The 11,928-nt window shown below is 24.0% G+C and overlaps 1 protein-coding gene and 1 non-coding gene across 4 annotated transcripts in view; both read right to left on the bottom strand.

The window, feature by feature from the left end:
* Positions 1-272: 272 nt before the first annotated feature.
* LOC127285737 (uncharacterized) overlaps positions 273-11,928 on the bottom strand; it is a 47,906-nt gene continuing 36,250 nt past the window's right edge. For all 3 annotated transcript variants that reach the window (XM_051311876.1, XM_051311877.1, XM_051311878.1), the window contains exons 10-16: positions 9,762-9,907; positions 9,530-9,655; positions 9,320-9,447; positions 9,073-9,217; positions 3,033-3,418; positions 2,744-2,963; positions 273-578 (exon numbers count right to left, since the gene is read on the bottom strand). In XM_051311876.1, the coding sequence (XP_051167833.1) occupies positions 477-578; positions 2,744-2,963; positions 3,033-3,418; positions 9,073-9,217; positions 9,320-9,447; positions 9,530-9,655; positions 9,762-9,907 (1,253 nt within the window). In that variant the 3' untranslated portion in view covers positions 273-476. The remainder of the gene's footprint in view (positions 579-2,743; positions 2,964-3,032; positions 3,419-9,072; positions 9,218-9,319; positions 9,448-9,529; positions 9,656-9,761; positions 9,908-11,928) is intronic.
* On the bottom strand, positions 10,224-10,342 carry LOC127285869 (5S ribosomal RNA). Its single transcript, XR_007843659.1, has one exon. It is a non-coding gene; the product is annotated as a 5S ribosomal RNA (ribosomal RNA).

Raw genomic sequence — 11,928 nt, 5'->3', positions numbered from 1 at the left:
ACTTATTATAACTGCGAATAAATATAAATTAATGTTAATATACTTAATTTTAATTTTAACAAAATATAAAGTACTTATTAGACAAAACTGAGATCGAATAAATAACTTCTAAAGTAATATAGAAAAACTTTAGTATTTATTAAGTATTTATTCCGAAAAAAAACAAAAATTTATTTTTTATATCAAATGCAGACATTGGTTTCAGTTTCTACATTTTTTCTCTTTCTAAAATATTATTAAAAGCGAACATCGTAAAAATTAATCTCACTGTATCGGAAATATATAACATATATTTCTATATATAGACTTTCTATACTTAAAATCTATATTTACATAAAAAGAACCGTATGTTATTAACAATTATATTGGCTTTTAGGTGTCGCGTAAGTACAATTTCTTCGGGGAGAAAAAAAAATATATATATATAAATAATACTTAAAAAATGAAATAATTCTTGGTATTTAAACTAAACTTATTTATTTAAGAAGGTATCTTCTCAATTGTTCTTTTTCTTCATAAACACTGATGTGAGCGATATTTTTCGTATTATCGATTAAATCGTGCCATTCGCAGTCGCCCTGAAAAATAATAAAAATTCCAAATCTTTAGTAACTCCATTTTACACATTTTTTTGCATTAACCCATTAACAACCGCCAGGACGAAAAATTTACCTTCACTTAGCAGCTGTTATTTTATATGAAAAAATAATTCAAAAAATACAGGATAGCCCATTTCTAACGTAAAATTTATCGCTCTTTTCGATTCTGAAGTCCAAATTTAATTATAATTAAAACCTTAATATTTATAACAATTTTATTGCAAAAAAAACATGATTTTCTGCAAAAAAATTTTTATTAAAAAAATATTTTGACATGGAAAAGGACAGTTAATTTGCTCCGATAACCAAAATATCGCGTCCTCGAATACCCAGCTACAAAACTATGTAGTTGTGAATTTCAAAATTTAAGATGGCGGACGACAAAATGGCGATTTTCCACTAAAAAAGATTTAAAAAATACTATTTTGCAAAAAGTAATATATTGATTAATTATTTTTATTTCTGCACTATATACTTATGTTTTTGGGTCACTAAACACGAATACGGTATAAGTTTTCAATAATTCAAAATGGCGGACAATTTTTTCAAAAACTCAATGGATTTATCTGAAATTTGTTACTCGGGGGTTTTTGGAGTCGCCGGTTACGAATCTGAAGTTACTTTTCAATAATTCAACATGGCGGATTTGAAATAGCCTACAAATTTTTAAATTCACCGAATTTGCTTGAAAATCAATACTTATTGAGTTTTTGGGGTCGTTGATTTCGAATTACTTCACTTTATATTGAAATCGAACACATTTTTTATTACTGATCTACTATTTTATTACTGTAATTCGAAATCAACGACCCCAAAAACTCAATAAGTATATTGATTTTCAAGCAAATTCGGTGAATTTTAAAATTTGTAGGCTATTTCGGATCCGCCATATTGAATTATTGAAAAGTAACTTCAGATTCGTAACCGGCGACCCCAAAAACCCCCGAGTAACAAATTTCAGATAAATCCATTGAGTTTTTGAAATAATTGTCCGCCATATTGGATCCGCCATTTTGAATTATTGAAAAGTAACGTCAGATTCGTAACCGGCGACCCCAAAATCCCCCGAGTAACAAATTTCAGATAAATCCATTGAGTTTTTGAAAAAATTGTCCGCCATATTGGATCTGCCATTTTGAATTTTTGAAAACTTATACCGTATTCGTGTTTAGTGACCCAAAAACATAAGTATATAGTGCAGAAATAAAAATAATTCATCAATATATTATTTTTTGCAAAATAGTATTTTTTAAATCTTTTTTAGTGGAAAATCGCCATTTTGTCGTCCGCCATCTTAAATTTTGAAATTCACAACTACATAGTTTTGTAGCTGGGTATTCGAGGACGCGATATTTTGGTTATCGGAGCAAATTAACTGTCGTTTTTCATGTCAAAATATTTTTTGAATAAAAATTTATTTCCAGAAAATCATGTTTTTTTGCAATAAAATTGTTATAAATATTAAGGATTTAATTATAATTAAATTTGGACTTCAGAATCGAAAAGAGCGATAAATTTTACGTTAGAAATGGGCTACCCTGAATTTTTTGAATTATTTTTTCATATATAATAACAGCTGCAAAGTGAAGGTAAATTTTTCGTCCTGGCGGTCGTTAATGGATTAACGGGGCACTCGCAGTTGTAACTTTCAAAAAATTGATTCTTTTTTTCTTGCATTTTCTTAGAGTATATAATATGTAGTTAGAAATATGTCTACAAAATTTTAAGATGATGTGATGAAAATGAAGCAGCTTCATCTGCGGAAGAACTATTATATGGACACGGAATTGATGATTCTATCTGATTTCCAAAAAAAATACCGATCAAGAAAATTTTTATGTTTACATGTTTGTAAATTGTTTTTTATTAATAAAATTTCTACTTATCTTTTTTTTTACTTTATTCATATATCTACTTTAGCTAATTTTTATTTAACCCTAAAATAAAAATATAATTTATTTTAAACTCTAGTTTTTTTCTTTCAATGATTACTATTCTATAAATTTTCATTTAAATTACTTTTGAAATTTTTTAATTTATTTATTGCTGAAATAAAGTTCAATTAATAATATTCATAATAAATAATAATAATAATAATAATCACTTTTCTAAATAAAAAAAGATGAATTTAAAAATTAATTTACCTTATACTTTCCAATTCTTGCAAATCGACCAAAAATAATTAAACAATGTTTTGCTCTTGTTACAGTTGAATACAATCTTTGCATTCCTACATAACTAACAAGATTTTTATTTCTCACACAAGATGCAAGAACAATATCTGCTTCATAATTTTGAAACTTATCAATAGTTCCCACTTCAATTTTCATAAGTTGCCTTTTGCCAGGTAAAACATTCTCTAATCTAAAAAAAAATAAAATTTTAAACTTCAGAGGCAAAAAAAAAAACAAAACAAAAAAAAAGAATTCTCACTTATTTTCAATTTCTCTCTCGACAAGTTCTTGAACATCAGCGTCACAAATAATTATTGCAATAGAAATAATTCTAGACAATCTTCGCAAATCACCATAATGTGCAATACAATGCATTAAAGTTGCAGCGAAAGTTGCCTCGTCCATGGCCAAATCTTCAGTGTGATTTAAATTAAAAACCGAAATTGGATTCAATGGAAATTTTATTTTCTCCTCCACTGTATTTTTTAATGTATTTAATTTAAAAATTTGACTATTTATTAACCATCGTTCTATTATGGGTGTTATTCTGTACTGTGTTTTTAAATTTATTACGGGATGTAAATAATCACAGTTACTTAATAGGCGATGAAATAAAGAATTTTCCCATCCACATCTTTTTAGACGCTGCAATTAAAATTAAAATTTCACATAATAATAATAATATTTCACGAATGCCTTTAATTTTTCATTTTGGAAAAAAATGTTCTTTTTTTAATGCAAAATTAATAATTATTATTAATTGCTTTTTGTTTTACAAATAATTATACAGTGTTTCCATGTATCAGGAAATTTCAATTATTTTAATTTTATTATTTCAATTTATTTTCAATTAAAACTTTTGCTTCTATTTATTGATAGAAATAATAATAATATAATAATAATTAATTATTTCTATTATTATTAACAATTTATTATTAGAAATTAAATAAAATTTATTAATTCCTTAATAAAGAATGTTTCACATAAATATTTTCAATAATTTGTCTTTTTAAACCACCCGAATTAAACTGAGACAAATATTCAATATTTCAATTCAGTTTTAGAACAAATTTTGAAAAATAATTTAGTTACATTAACAAAAAAAGAAAATTTTTCAACTCTGATTTACGAACATTTTTCGAATTCAGAATTTTGGAAAATGTTTTAAATAATTAAATTTTCCAAGAATTTCATTAAAATATTATTGAAAAAAAAAAATTTTAAATGCAAATTTGTGAAATAATTGAATTTCAGAAGATTTTTAATTAAAATTTTAAAAATAATTAAAATTGGAAAAGTTTGATTTAAAATTTTTATAAATAATTGAATTTTAGGAGATTTTCAATTAAAACTTTTATAAATTTAAATTAATTAAATTATTTTACAAACTAGCAAAGTTAAACGTGCGCCAAATTGAGTATTTAATTGTTTGTTATAAAGAAATTAAAGATTAATATTATCAAAAATAATTTAATTTATTAGAATATTATTACATATTAAATGATAATAATGAAAATTATATGTTTATAGGCCTCAATTATACGACTTTTTCCGACTTTTTTCAAAAATACGACTTTTATCGACTTATTTTAATAAAAAGCGACATTTTTTTTTAAATTTGAAAAAAAATGTAAATAAAATACATTTTTTTAGTATAAAATTTATATCTTCTTCAGATCTTCTTCTATTCAATTATTTAATAAATTTTGAACTAAAATGATTCTTGACTAAATTAATTATTTTTAAAAATTTTAATGAAATACATCAGAAATTCAATTATATCAAAATTATTTTTCAATTTAAATTTTTATGAAATTTAATAATTGTTTATAATTTAAAAAAAAATATCACAATAAAATTGAATTATTTTTTAAAAATTTCAATTCAAAATAAACTTAAATTCAATTATTACCCGAAATTTTAATTCAAAATCAATTAAAATTCAATAATTATCCAAAATTTTCAATTTAAAATTTAATTATTTACCAAGTTTTTAATTTAAAATGAAATAAAATCCAATTATTTTCTAAAATTTCTATTCAAAATTAATTATCCAAATTTTCAATCAAAAATGAACTTAAATTAAATTATTATCCAAAATTTCAATTAAAATTCAATTATTTTCCAAAATTTTCAATTCAAAATGAACTGAAATTCAATTATTTTCCAAATTTAAAATCAAATAAAATTTCATTATTCTCAAAAATTTGAATTCAAAATTAATTGAATTTTCAATAATTTGAATTTAAAAGCACCCGTGTGGAAAAAGCCACGATCTTGCCCTCAAGAGTTCGGGGCCCCCGGCGGGGGCCCATGAGGGCTGATCCATATGGCGAATCCATGAGGGGCACCGTAGGGGCCCCGCATGGATCGCCCTCATGATCGATTAACAAAATTTTCTAAGTCCAAAAATCAAATATTTTTTTATCACCAAAAAATTAATGTTTATAATGATTCAGAACAACGAAAAACGCGTTTTTAATAAAAATATATTTACACTTTTTTTGAAAATAACACTCACACTTATGGCAAAATAGATGAGGGCCACCGTAGGGGCCCGCATGGATCGCCCTCATGATCGATTAGCAAAATTTTCTAAGTCCAAAAATCAAATATTTTTTTATCACCAAAACATTAATGTTTATAATGATTCAGAACAACGAAAAACGCGTTTTTAATAAAAATATATTTACACTTTTTTGAAAATAACACTCACACTTATGGCAAAATAGATGAGGGCCACCGTAGGGGCCCGCATGGATCGCCCTCATGATCGATTAGCAAAATTTTCTAAGTCCAAAAATCAAATATTTTTTTATCACCAAAACATTAATGTTTATAATGATTCAGAACAACGAAAAACGCGTTTTTAATAAAAATATATTTACACTTTTTTGAAAATAACACTCACACTTATGGCAAAATAGATGAGGGCCACCGTAGGGGCCCGCATGGATCGCCCTCATGATCGATTAGCAAAATTTTCTAAGTCCAAAAATCAAATATTTTTTTATCAACAAAAAATGAATGTTTCCAATGATTCAAAACAACGAAAAACGCGTTTTTAATAAAAATATATTTACATTTTTTTTGAAAATTCACCTGAGATGATTCATGATAATAATCATAAAGCATATAATTAATTATATTTTATAAATTGCATTTGATTGGAAAATATAATTTAATATCTTAACTTTAACTAAATGATGTTAAGCACTTTTCTTTGTTAGGTATTTTTCAAGTTTAAATAGCATCAAGAAGTTAGCATTCGTTTTGAAGTAGCGTGCGTAGCGTAGTTGGTAAAGCGTTAGACTCATAGTCCGTAGGTCGTAGGTTCGATTCCCCCCATGCGTTAGATTTATTTATTTCTCAGGTTTGCGTTTAATCATTAATTCTATGTATGAATTAATTGAAAAATGAAAATATCGGTTAATAGTATGCATAAATTACATATTTTTTTATTTTTTAATTAATTAATTTATTATTACTTTTAATTATATCCGACAGTTAATTAATTAGAACGTTAATTAATAAATTCAATTTGAGTAAGAATTTAATTTAAAATTGAATAATTATTAAATAAATATGTTATTTATTCATAACTTAAGCTTATTTATTATTAATTAACTTTTATTATTAATATTATTGATTAAAAAACTTTATGGCAAACTTGAGGGCAAGATGAGGGCAAACGTGAGGGCCCATAAGGGCGCCCGTAGGGGCACCCTCATGGATCGCCCATGCGGGCGCCCTCATCGATGAGCATGTCGTTTCCATGAGGGGCCCCTATGGATCATCCATATGCGGCCCTCATGGCATGAGGGCGATCCATAAGGGCCCCCGCTGGGGGCCCACATCACTTTTCCACACGGGCATCTAAAATTTTATTATTTCTAAAATTTTCCATCGAAAAATTTTTTTTTTGAAATTTAATAATTTCAATTATAACTCTAAGGAAATTTAATTATTTTTAACTATTTTAATATTATTCTTTGAAAATTCAACTATCTGAAACCATTTTTCAATTAAAAATGATTTTCAAATTATTGTATTTTGTCCGCATTTTCTAATAAATTTTTAGTGAAATCATCAAAAATTGTTAATTAACAATCACTTGAAGTTCAATTAATTTTAAAAATCTCAATTGTAAATCTTTGAAAATTCAATTACATTTAAAAAATGTTATCTGAAATTATTTGATAAATTATTTTTAGTTTCGTAAAATTTAATTATTGTCTGAAAATTAACAAAATCTTTTAAAATTCAATTATTTCTAAAAATTTTCAACTTTACATCCTTCGGCAAGGATTATTATTAAAAAAAAATTTTTTTATTTAAAAATCTGTAAAATATTTTTGTTAAAATAAAAAACAAATCCACTTTTTTTTGGAATAAAAATCAACTAAAACGACTTTTTGTGTCTTTAAGTTGATTCGAGGCCTGTGTTTTTATAATTAATATTTAATAGGTATTCGTTTGCCCCTGGTACCTTAAAAATTAATTTTGAAAAATAAATATTTTTTTCAAATCACTATTTTGTACGAAATTTCCTGGCGCATTTTTTTTCTCATCATAAATTTTTTGTATTTGTATAGAATTTTTGAATGAATATACAACTTTAAAAAAAATTTCGTTGGTAAACGTTGTGTACTTGAGCTTCGTGAATTGAATTTTCGAATTTGGAATTTTAAAGAAACTTATTCCGAAATTTGGAAACACAATTATACAACTTTGGCAAAAAGGAGAAAAAGAATTGTCAAAATTTGATTTGTCATAAGATTACTATTAAAAAAAACACGTAAAATCAGAAAAGTTTAAATAATTGAATTTTTATGGAGTTACTGTTAAGATTTTTAGAAATAATCAACCAAGAGCAGAGAAACAGATCTAGTAATCCGTTATATCAAGGGTATCCCCACTATCACCAAGAAACAACATCCAATGTAACATCTTGGACTATAAAATTTGTTCTCAACTTTTACTACCAGAATGTTCGGAGCCTTAATACATAAATATCTCAAATTTAAGCTTTTCCATAATTTTTGTTTTTCAAGATATTTTTATTTTAACTGATACATGTCTCTCCAAGTCTTTCTGTTTTATTTTAACAACCATTCCCTTAATTTTATTTTTTGAGATTTTAAATATTATAATTTTGTTGTATAAACATTAATTAAAAAACGATTTAAATAATTTAATATTTAAAAAATTAGATATTAAAACTGTTGAAATAATTAATTAAACAAATTATTATAAAGATAAAAATTTGAGAAAAAAATGTTTAATTGAATGAACAATTCACTTAATTATTCAATTATTAATTGAACTTAGAAGAGTTCGAGTTAAAAATTTGAGAAATAATAATTAAATTTCCGAAGATTTTAAATAAAAACTTTCATAAATTTTAATTGGTAAAAATTATTGTTTTCACTAACTTTAAAGAATAATAGAATTTTAGAGTATTTTTAATTAAAAAAACTTTTATTTCCCTGAATTGTCGAAAAAATTTATTAAAATAATTATAAAAATTAATTTAGCAAAGAATTTTAAATAAAATTTTTAGAAATAATTGAATTATAGAAATTTTCAGAGAATTTTCAATTGAAAAATGTTTTAAAAAATTGAATTTACGATTTTTGAAATTTTAAATTAAAATTTTAATAAACTTGAATTATTGGAATTTTTTAAAAATTATATAAACAAAAAATTTAATTTTAAAGAATTAATAATTAAAAATGGTATTATGTATTTTTTGCAAAAACTTGAATAAAGTTATTGGAAATAATTAATTGTAAAAGAAATTAAAGTTAAAAATTTGGGAAATAATTAAATTTTGGAAGAGTAAGAGTTAAAATTTTTGCAACTAATTGAATTATAGGAGATTTTTAATTAAAATTTTCATAAATTAGAATTTCTGTAGATATTTTATAAGCTTTAAACAATAATTATACTTTGGAGAATTTTTAATTGGAAAATGTTTTAAATAATTGAATTACACAAAAAAAAAAATCGTGATTAAAATTATTAAAATTAAATTATTCAACAATTTCAATTTTAGATATAAAATTTAGAAATAATTTTATTTTAGGTGTTAAAATTTTGAGAAATAATAATTGAATTTCAGGAGATTATTAATTGAAACTTTCATTTTGAATTTGTGAATTTTTTTTGAAAAACTTTAGACAATAATCAGGAAAAAAATTTTAATTTTGACTGGAAATCAGGGAAAAACAAAATAATATTTTTGTATCAACCCTGATTATTATTATTATTATTATTATTCAATACTGAAAACTTACCAAGGGAATGTCTAATGCCGGAAATTTATACTTATCACCCATTAATACTAACGTATTTCCTTTGAATGCAACAACTTTTAAAGTATCTAATTCTTGAATTTGTGCTGCTTCATCAACAATACAAACAGGAATATTATAATTTCTCCTAGAAAAAATGAAAAAACCAATTATTTTATTTTTCACATTCTTGTGTAAATTTTTAATTTTTAGTAAAAAAAAAAGGAAAAAAGTATTTTTCAATAATTACTGAAAATTTTCCATTACTGTGCCAGACAGATTTTGAATAGTTGAAAAAATTAAATTTGCCCCAGCTAAAAATGTAATTTCCGCATCGTCAATCAATTCTTTTTTTTCCATAGGAGTCATATTTTTCACCTTTGAATAAAGAGAAGAAAAGAAAAATTATAAATTTCTTTCAAGAGTGATTTTTTTTTTACTCTTAATAAAAACAAATTACCATTCTGCCACTTTTTCCAATATGATAGTACTTATTGAGAAGTCTCATTTGTAAATATACACTCGAACAACTTTTTTCTTCGAATCTTACCCTTAAATTTTTAACTTGTTCTTCAATAAATATTGCCTAGAAGAATGTTCAATTTTTTTGAATTATTCATTAAATCTTTTTCATTTTTATTCAAAATTATTTAAATTATTTTTTATGTCTTAATTTTTTTTTTTAAACATACCTGTTCCTGTAAGGACTTGTGACCCATTGATTCCTGATATTTATGAACATCTGATTCAACATGATGTTTAGCAAATCGACTTAGACTCGATTCTTTTGTTCGTTCACGTTTTCCCTCGTCAGGACCAATTACAACCATTCTAATTACTGTAAATTTTAATTTCATTAAAATAAAACATAAGATGTTGAAAAAAAAATTTAAACAACTAAAAATCTGTGAGTTTATTTCCAAGTTAATTTGCAATTAACAAATAATGCAAATTATATAAAAATATATAAAATTAAGAGCGAGAATTCAAATCTAATTAAATAAAATCATACTTTTTGTCTGATTTTGAATTCTTTTTTTTTAATTTTCAATCAAATGCGAAATTGCATTGTGTAAAAAATAATTAATGAGAAATTTAAAAATTTTTTATTTAATAAAAATAAAAAACTTTAAAAGAAGGAAAAGAAAAAAAAATGTCAACATTACGCGGTATTCCCAAGCGGTCACCCATCCAAGTACTAACCGCGCTCAACGTTGTTTAACTTAAGTGATCGGACGAGAACTTGTTTTTTCAACGTGAAATGAACGTTGACGAATATTATGGTTTAAGACTCACTGTAATTGAGAATTGACAATTGGGGCGTGGTTTAATTCAGTGACGATAAAAAAATCCCACAATATCGAAAAATACAAACGTGATATCTAACATATTTCCAATAGCGTCACCGACACCGAAAAATTTATTTACACTTATTTTCAAAAAAAAAAATCAGAATCCTTTTTAATATTCCTTTAGAAAATCTTATATATTTTACCGTTTCAACATGTTTTTGCAATTTTAACCCAAAAAAGGACTATTTGGCAATTTTATTTATTTATTTACACAATTTCCCAGAGTCCGATATGTATGGACTATGACGGGTAACGAAATACAATAGCAGTTGAAAAGTATTAAATTAAACAATAATTTTATGCAATTTTTTCGTATTTTTGAATAAACACCTATAAAATTATACTCTTCTTTTGAAAATTTACACAAAACAATTTTCTTTTTAAATCAAAAAATTTTATTTTACGATTTTTAATAAAAAATATTTTTTAGCCATTTTTTAAAATGATTTTTTGAAAAATTGTTGTTTATCTTAATTTAATAAATACAAGAAATTGACATTAAATATTACATTTTTATAATTTTAAGATTTAACAGGCTTCACAGTATTTCCACTATTGTTCCTTTATTTAAAAAAATTTTCCCTTTTTTTGACTCATTTCCTCTATTTTATAGAAAAATGTGATATTTCATAAAAATCCAAATTTTAACCAAAAAAATTACAAGCCTCGAATTGCACGACATTTTTTGACTTTTTTCAATGAATGCGACTATTTCGACTTATTTTTTAAAAATATTACTTTTTCGATTTTTTTCAACAAAATATATTTTTATAAAAAATTTTTTCTGAAAATTTTATTATTTAAAACACTTTCTGAATACAAATTTTTCTAAAATTCAATTATAGTCTCAATCTTATAAAAAAATATTCAGCAATTTAAATTTATGAAAATTTTGATTAAAAATCTCCTGAAATTCAATTATTGTTTTCAACAATTGTGATTGCAACTATTTTAACAATTTTTAATTAGGGTCAGCCGGGGTAAATCCGAACGCTTTTAGTAAGTTTCAACAATAACATAAGTTTTTTCTTTTAAAAGACAATACTTCCGGTATTCTGATGCATGAAGTTGTTACTTTACTTCCATAGAACAATTTTATGGGGTAGCCAAAATTTTTGATAAATTACAATCGCAGGAAACTTAGCGTTCGTATTTACCTCGATACTTTGCAACTTTCCTAAAATACCGGGGTAAATACGAACGCCACTGTATTTCAGAAAAATCTTAGGGAAAATAAATTTAAAGTATTGCAATTGTTAAACTTACATAAAAACTCAAAAAAATACGATAATAAACCTATTATGTAATAATGCATCATATATAAATACAAAAATCAAACAGGTTAAAAATTAAAATGCATTACACAATTAAAACCTTCACTAACTTTATCAAATCATAACGGATTTTTGCAAAACTTGGTACAGAAAGTATTTTGGAGTGATTGAATGTAAATACAAAAATAAAAGTCAAATTTTTTAAATTCAAAATGGCGGACTTTCCTAAAAGT

Source organism: Leptopilina boulardi, unplaced genomic scaffold (assembly GCF_019393585.1).
Source record: "Leptopilina boulardi isolate dan_hultmark-lab unplaced genomic scaffold, ZJU_Lbou_2.1 LbouV2_341, whole genome shotgun sequence".
NCBI lineage: Eukaryota > Metazoa > Arthropoda > Insecta > Hymenoptera > Figitidae > Leptopilina > Leptopilina boulardi.
The sequence above is the reverse complement of the archived record's forward strand: the minus strand, read 5'-3'. Positions and strand labels throughout refer to the sequence as shown.